At 41.5% G+C, this 8,916-nt stretch overlaps 1 protein-coding gene across 1 annotated transcript in view; it reads left to right on the forward strand.

Annotated features, from left to right (window-relative positions):
- PCDH15 (protocadherin related 15) overlaps positions 1–7,805 on the forward strand; it is a 1,147,277-nt gene extending 1,139,472 nt beyond the window's left edge. The window contains exons 33-34 of the mRNA XM_027840684.1: positions 1,116–1,224; positions 6,998–7,805. Of these exons, the coding sequence (XP_027696485.1) occupies positions 1,116–1,224; positions 6,998–7,549 (661 nt within the window). The 3' untranslated portion in view covers positions 7,550–7,805. The remainder of the gene's footprint in view (positions 1–1,115; positions 1,225–6,997) is intronic.
- Positions 7,806–8,916: the final 1,111 nt, after the last annotated feature.

The following is an 8,916-nucleotide window of genomic DNA, read 5'->3' on the forward strand; positions in this document are numbered from 1 at the left end:
AAGAAACATCAACAAATTCTATCCATGTAAATGGTACCTTTCCCAGAAATGTGACTGAAGAATTGTTTTTGTTTTGTTATGTATATAGTGTCTATATGTATGTGTGTGTATGTGTGTGTGTGTGTGTGTGTGTGTGTGTGTGTTCTCTTTTTGAATAGCAGAATTATCTGGAATGGTATCTGAAATTGATTCTGACCAAGAGTGTAAATCAGATTTTTATACTCTGTACCTAGACACATTTTATTTGTGCAAACTCCTTTTTTCATGCTTAAGTTAAGAAAGCTACATGATGGTAACCATTTGTATCCACCATGAAAAATTTCACATCACCAAATCCTTCTTTGAGGATGAATTCCTATATCTAAAAGTCATTTCAATTGTTCTAATCAGTTTTTCTCTAGTACTTGTAAATAGAAATAAGACCAAATGATTAGAAAAGGGGAATAGACATCAATGAATATTTGTTTAATTCCTGAATTCACCACTTATCTTTTGTGTGAGATATTTAATACTTAATCCAAGTTAGTCATCAATCAGCAAGTATTTTAAGTGTCTGCTCTATGCCAGACACAGTTATAGGCTTTGAGATGAAAGAACAAAAAGTAAAAAAAACTCTTGCTCTTAAAGAGCATACATTCTGATGGGAAAAGCAAACACATAACTATACAACACAAACACAAAATTAATAAATACAAATTATACAAAGTAGGAAATTTCTTCTAGAAATGAATGGAAAGTATTCTAAAAACCAGCTGTTCCTACCTTCCCCAATTCACTATTCTCTGGTAAGTCACTTTTCAAAACAGAGCCATATTGCCCCTCAAGTACAACCACCATTGCAAACAGAAATTGTGGGATGGTAAGTGCGAGTCCATTGAGCTTTCAAAAGAGCTTGATTGGTAGGCAGCCCTCGGGCTCATTGGAAACTCTCTCATCCTTCCAGTTTTCCCCAAAATAAAGTTTTGAAACTGACCATCTATGTAATCATCCCCGAACACTCCCAAGCCAGCATGTGCTGGTCTTTGAGAGTTTGGAAAGCAGAAGGAATGCAGATATCAGTGATGCCAGATCAAGAAGATGCAAAAGATGCTTAAAGTTGTAGATTTCTATTACAGGTATGAAATGCCCCAGTATGGAAGTCGTCGCCGGCTGCTGCCACCTGCTGGTGAGGAGTATGGCGAAGTGGCAGGAGAAGCTGAGGAAGACTATTATCCAGAGGAGGAGGTAGGCTTACTGCCTTTGCTTTTTGGGGGCTGGATCTTGCAGGACAAGAGCATGCCTTTTCATCCTCTTTGACCTCAGGAGATCTTGTTGTGTTCCCATGTTCAGATGCTATTCTCACCTAGATTTCCTTCTTCCCAAGATCCTGCATTAATGGAATCAGGGTAGAGACTGGACCAGAAATATCATTAGGACAAGGGGATTCCCAGATAAGGAAAGTTCTAGCAAAGCAGATCAGCACCTTATCCTCAGCTTACCATCTCAAAGAGCTGGCCACTTAAGAAGTCAAATGACTTGGCCAGCGTCATAAAGCCAGTATGTATCAGACCGAATGTGGAACTAGGCTTTCCTGGCTCAGTTTGTATCTATTATGTGTCTAGTATGTCCTCCTACCTTTTTTGTTGAAGGAACGTCTTAACTTTTTATCCCCAAAGAAATTGTAACAGTTGGCTCTATTATGCAAAATTTAAATGATTGTTCATAAAATAAACCATGAGTCCTCTGAGGGCAAAGACTGTCTTTTGCCGTTCTTTGTCTCCCTAGCAGTTAGTATGGTGCCTGGCACGTGAACCTAATTCATAGTTATTAACTGACTGACTAAAACGACAACTATTTTTAACCTGCTACTAAGAGCTAGGCACCATGTTAGGCACTGAGAGGAATAAAGACAAAACCAAGACAATGGTTGTTCCTGAAGGGCTTATTTTACAGTCACTAAATAATTACCCTCTAATATCATTTAGTTTGATTTCTAACTGATACTGTGATACATTGAGATGATTAGAATCTCACAGATTTTATCACAGTTTGCTGAATAAATCTAATCCTATCTAATGCAGACGGATCAAGTTATTTAGTTATAACAATAACCTTAACTCATCCAGTTGTTACTGTTATTGTTGTTGTTGTTGTTGTTTAGGGTGATGATTGAATATTTCTACAATTTCAGTCAGATCCAAACTGAAGAACAAATAATCTGATAAGCAATTGTGATTGTATTCCCTCTTTCGAAGTTCATACGATCATAACTAGAGCTGGTAAAAGAACCCACAGGTCATCTAATACTGCTTTCTCATTTTTACAAATGAGGAAACTGAGACCCAGGGAGGTTAATGCAGGGATCTGTACCACCAACCGAGAGCACCTACTTTCCTAACCACTCTCTAAAGCAGGGTTTCTAAACTTAGAATCCATGAATAGAATTCAAGGGGTCTGTGAAGTCAGGTGGGGACAAATACTTCTTTTTTTCCCATTAACTTCTAGTTATAATTTAGCATTTCTTTCCATTATTATTCTGAGAAGGTATCCATAGGCTTCATCAAACTGCCAAAATATTCCACCATCCAGATTAAAGACTGCTTTAAACCCGGTACAGGACAAGATATAATCTTATTTGACTTTCCTTCCCTAGAAACAGGCTCTTGTGTGAACAGTCCACTTCTTGGATCGTTTCCTCCTTAACTTGTGCAGGACAAGTTCTCATCTTAAGCATCCACCCGATCACAAATCCCATTTTCATAATTTTCAGGAAAGACCAAAGAAACCTAAAATACCAGAAGTTATAGAGCCTCCTCTGGAGGCGGAGCTGGAGGTCCCTGTGATCATTGAGGGGCCCACAGCAGCTGAGACTGCCCGTGTCAAGTGGAAGAAAGCCAAGATATTCCCCATGATATTTAAGAAAGTCCGGGAGTTGGCAGAAGATGAAGAACGCCGCAGGGCTCCCGGGGTGGAAGGCAGAGATTACCTGACGCTGACACTGGAGGAGGAGACCACCGAGAGCGCGGTGGAATCAGAGGAGTCCAGCGAGGAGGCCAGCGAGGAGGCCAGCGAGGAGTCCAGCGAGTTCAGCGACTACAGCGACGAATCCGAGTGGAGCACCTATGAGAGCACAACTTCGGAGGAGGAGGAGTCAGAGTCAGAGACCCCCTCGGAAGCGGAGGAGAGCTCCACCCCCGAGCCGGGGGAGTCCGAATCTACAGAGTCAGAAGGAGAAAAAGCGAGGCAGAAGATCGTGGTTGGCCGGAGGATTGCTCCTCCTGAAGAACGGCTCAAGGTGCCCAAGAAACGCAGAGAGCAGCCATCGGAAGAAGCGTCCGGAGAGGAGCGCGAGGTGGAAGGAGAGGCAGAAGCAGCTGAGCTGGCTGCTCCCGAAGACGCCCCAGATGTGGAAGCCCCGGAGAGATCAGCTGAGGAAGGCAGCAGGACATCGACGGACCGCAGCGAGGCCAGCGCCGCGGGATCTGAATCCACCGGCAGCCAGAGCAGCAGTGAAAGCCAGATGGGGACGCGAGGCTATGTCAGGCCCAATCCCCCAGGGAAACCTAGGCTGCAGAGGCCCCAGGCAGCGGGGCCAGAGGCCCCCCCAGCAGAGGGGGCAGAGGGGGCAGAGGGGGCAGAGGCCCCCCCAGCAAAAGGCAAAGAAGCCGAAGGTTACAGTACAGCATTGTGAACCGCAACAGTAGGTGGAGTTTGCAGTGATGTGTGACTTTGTGTGCTGTGTGCCCTGGGTGCCCTCTGAAATGACTCTCGAAGGACAGTGACAGTGATACTGATCGCTTTTAAGAATAGAAGGACTCCAAAAACCAAACTGATCATTGTGTGTGATGGGGAGTCATAGTTAATTAGCAAACCAAAACACATCTCGCAAGTGACCATAATTTAATAATGATAATCTCACAGGTGGTCATAATTTTCCAATGGGAAACCTACTTAAAAGCAATACATCATTATGCATTATCACTGATGCCTAACATATTGGACTCGATAGCAGAAACCTGTTGGTAGCCACAATCTTACCTAGTTCTTTCTCGTGCATGATATTAGGAGTAGAGAATATATTATGGGTTTCTGTTATTTTCACAAAATCACTGTTTCCAATGAACGTGTATTTACTCAATGGGATCTAGGAGAGAACGATGGGTTCCCAATTCGAAAAGCGATTGAACTGTCTAAAAAAAATGTCAAGGGCATTTTCAGAAATTATCAGCAGTGGCAAATATTGTAAGACAATTTTTGACACGAATAAATTCAGTACCGAAATACCTTGGGTACAAAGTCAGAGGAGATTGCCATTCATTGACATCAGGCCCAACTCCATTACTTAGCGGCACCAGTAATAACTTGTGATCATTGGAATCATACAAACAGGCTGCAGGCACCAATACTTTGGATTCTAAGTGTGGCCAACTTCAGAGTAAGGTGGAGGATTCTTGGTTTCTGAAAATGCCATTAAGTTGTTTTCCTTTTTTTTAATGGGTTCCATGGCACTGGACCCCTTCTCACCCGTCCTTTCCAAATGTGGTCTGATACAGAAAGGACTGAACCTGTGATCTCATTGGCAGAGGGAAACTCCAGGTAAATTCCTTGTACCAATGCAGGCCAGCACCTTCTCTGTAATTTCTAGTCTTAGAGAGTGGCCCAGAGTGCTAAAATGTTAAGTGATTTGCCCCAGGGTCACAATCCTACTATGTGTTAGAGGCTGTCCTCAAATGCAGTCCTTCTTGACCTTGAGGCCAGCTCTCTCACCACTATGCCAAGGGTCAGGTACCAGGGCCCATCACAATTCAATTGCTTACAAAGGGTAGTAGTGGTCTTCCCTTAGGAAAGAGGAAGGGGTCTTCCTTTTGTCTATTTTGATATTTAATCATTTCAGATTATGGAGTGAGAAGAATGGAATGGGTAAGGATTTTTTTTTTGACTCACAATTGTGCCAATAAATCAATCAACAACAACAATTTATTAAACACCTGCTGTGTGTCAGGCACTATGCTACCAATATTATCTCATTTGATCCTCACAACAGCCCTGGAAGGTGGGTATTATTATTATTATCCCCATTTTTCTAATTAAGGAGACTGAGGCAAAAAGAGATTTGAGTAACTTGCCCAGCATTTCACAGCTGGTAAGTGAAATTGAATTTGAACTCAGGTCATCCTGAATCCAGGCCCAGTGCTCCTAGCTGTATTTATTAAGCACCAGCTGCATGCCATTTACTGTTATGCTTTCAGAATATAAAAACCAAGACCAAATAGCCCTTGACTTTAAGGATCTTACAATTCTATCAGAGGAAAACAAGATGTGGGCATATAATAGGATATTACAGTGTGTGTGTGGGTGTATGTGTGGGTGTGTGTGGGTGTGTGTGGGTGTGGGTGTGTGGGGGGTGGGGGTGTGTGTGTGGGTATGGGTGTGGGTGTGTGTGTTGGGGGGGTGTGGGGGGGTGTGGGGGGGTGGGGGTGTGTAACAAAGTCATCTGAGGAAGAACTAACAGCTGGGAAAATCAGGGCCAGACTCGTGTAGGAAGGAGGGGGCAGTTTAAGTGAATTTTAAAGAAGAGCTTCTGAGAGTTGGAGAGTGAGGGCACTGTAACCATGAGAAAATAAAATACCATGACATATCATTTTTTTAATGTGCCAAGTTACCCAATTTATTTTTGCTGAGTATAGCAACTGAGTCAAAAACTTTAAATGTGGTAGTTGGCTTAGCCTGAAAGAAATGGAAAGAAAATAAGTATCCAGTGTCATCCTCGGCGTGAATGGAAGAGCCTGACGCCCTGACCTTCTTTTCACCTGGCTTTATTAAATAACTTCTGGCAGCCGCAGTTAAGTCCTGTGCCAAATCCCTGGGGCCTGTAGCATACAAGCACACAACCTAGCTCACCAGAGCTGTGATTAGGTAGCTCCAAAACATCAGTTCTGTAAATTTCAGCCTTCAGTCTGGACAGCTCCTTACTGACACCAGCAAATCATGTCTTAACATCCATGCCCATTCAAATAAAAATGTCTGAAAAGAAATATACCACATGTATGAGTCCCTCAACTTAGTACTAGGCAATCCAATGTGACAAGCACTTATTATCAATTATTATCAATATGATTATCAATGAAGGAGGCCCTGGGAATAAAAAGATAAACGTAAAAGTCTCTGCCTTCCAGGAACTTACATTCTTTTGAAGGGTTACAACATGTATGCACAAAACAATTGTCAGAATAGTCACCAGATACTTGGCATTTTTTTTCTTTGATTTAGGTACCCTTCATTGGAGCAGCTACCAAGGAAGAGCCAGAACATATTAATAGGTGCCATAACAGATTCTTCTCCAAATGTCCCAGTCAGCAAGCATGTATACAGTTCTAGTAATCACTTCCTTCCAAACCCCTCTTCCCTGATTCCCATAAAAATTATAAATATTGCAGTTAGTTTCCAGCAACTGAGAGGGCATGTCTGCACCTGCATGGGTCAAACCCATAGCCCTTTGCAGTCTTGACAGTGTCAAGGTCTGACAGTACAATAATGAGAAGACTTAGCATTTCTCTTTCCGTGTATGGACATGATAACTCGAGCAGGGTGAGTATTAATAACTAGAGAGTCAGGGAAGGATTTCCATGGGGTGTTGTCTTTGAGATGAGACTTGGAATGGTTAGGGAATCTAAGAGGCAGATATGACAGAGGGATACATTACAAACATGGGAGATGGAGATGAGAAGCATTCTGGACAAAGCAACAAAGTTCTGGGAAAAGCAGACAATTTGGAGAATCATCTTTGGAAAAATTATGTTACCAAGTTGTAAAGCTAAACTGAGAAGTTTGTATTTTATTCCGTGGGAAAAGAGAGACAGTGAAAGTAACATAGTCAAACACACACACACACACACCCCTCAAAATATGTTCTATCCTTTCCTAAATGCCTTGATTTCTGGTTTGCCCAAACACTAAAGGCTTGACCTTTGTTAATGTTGATGCTAGCTAATTTCCTCTTCTCTTTGTTTCCCTATAGTGGGCCAGGAAAAAAATGATCCAGTTAGCTGTTGATCGAGAATATGAAACCAGCTCTACTGGAGAAGACAGTGCTCCTGAGTGCCAGAGGACCTGCCTCCACAATCCCCAAGTTCACAACAACATCAACGGCAACATCTACATTGCTCAGAATGGGTCAGTGGTGAGGACCCGCCGGGCTTGCCTCACTAATAATTTGAAAGTCCATTCCCCTGTCAAGATGGGGAAGCATTTGAAGAAGCTTGACAAGTTAGCAGTGACACATGAAGAGAGTGTCCCACTGAACACATTATCCAAGGGGGCATTTTCCAGTGAGAAACTGAACACTAGGCCACCTCTTGTTTCCTTTGCCCCTGGCCCAATGGGGGCAGACAGTTCTGCAGGAAAACTTAGGGGTGGCAGGATCAAAAGCACAGCAGAACAGGAGTCCAGGATTGACAGTCAAGACATGAAGGGCGTCTTGGATTTCCCAAGTGACCACACACAGTCAGATGATGAGGAGCTCTGGATGGGTCCTTGGAACAACCTCCACATACCAATGACAAAACTGTGACCAATTTTTAGATTTTATTTTCATTTTTCCTTGAGTTTGTAATAAACCAGGCTTTTTATTGTCACCGAGACAACAACATATTGGGATTTGTACTGTGCGCAGGAGTTGTAACTTTGGACAAGCTGCTTTAAACAAGGAGGAAGGATTTGCACTTGGATTTGTATCAATTCACTGTTCTTCCCAGCAATTCTTTTTGAAAGGCACTCAAAAAAATTCACTCAAAAAAAAGAAAAAAAAGAAATATATCATTAAACATTTAGCAGTTTTGTTTGATATTGATTTATTGTTTTAATAAACAGCAAATAACATACTAAATGATCACCTACATTTTGTTGGCTTTCCATGAAACATGCTACATATCTAACACCTTGCTGCATTTTTAGCATAGGTACCACCCAAAAAAGAAGGGAAAATTTATATTGGAAGATTTATATTGGTAACCAGTTTATACAACTGATGTCTAGAAAGCCTCGAATTTTTTTTATAAAAGTTGAACTTGTAAATTTTATGATTGTGATAACAGACAGGGGATCTTCTGTAATCTATTCTGAATGTTGATTAAGAAATGCCTCTATTTTCCTTCTTCCATTTTCAGTTGTCTCCAACATTGTCTTTTTATTTACCTTACTCCCTAAGCATTATGCTAGATAGAACACTCTGGTTAGCATTACCATCTATATTTTACCAAGATGTGCCCCATTTTCTTTTTTCTTTCTGCTCCTCCTAAATAAGAAAATGGGTGAGTTAGAATAGAACAACAAAAATAAGAAATCAACATCAAGTGTGACATAAATCTTCAATCTTCCAACAAGCTTACCAGTAGGTTAAGGGTCAAATAGGCAACAGCAATCCTAAGTTCACAATTTCAAAATGAATACATGGCATGGACAAATAAGCCACACAGCTCTGAATAAATCGTAAAGAAACAACACAATAAAATCACCTAAACACGAACGATCCAGAAATACTCCAACTTTGCACCCCAACTCCCTGCACCTCACCTGTTTATGTCCAGCCCATTTCAGTACAGTCACACAACTGAAGTACAGAATTAGAAAAGTTGTATTCTGTAGCAAAGAACGTGTCCTTTGTTCTAATTATTTCCCCGTTAAACTGAGCACATAATTGGAGCCAAAAAATACACTCTCATCATGGAAATATAGTTTGCCTTCTTTATTCTAATCTTATCTTTGCTGTAATAAGAATGAAGTTTTTGCTATAATGGAAGAAAAATCTGAAAACTGCTGAATGTTGTTTCATTTGGCTGATTATAATTCTTTTTGTGAAGATCTAAGTAAATATTACATCCCTCCACTTCCAATTTTGCCCAGTACTGTGAAAGTGCTATCAGATTGAAATGGCTCTTT

This window comes from Vombatus ursinus, unplaced genomic scaffold (assembly GCF_900497805.2).
Source record: "Vombatus ursinus unplaced genomic scaffold, bare-nosed wombat genome assembly UNPS02014847.1, whole genome shotgun sequence".
Classification (NCBI taxonomy): Eukaryota; Metazoa; Chordata; class Mammalia; order Diprotodontia; family Vombatidae; genus Vombatus; species Vombatus ursinus.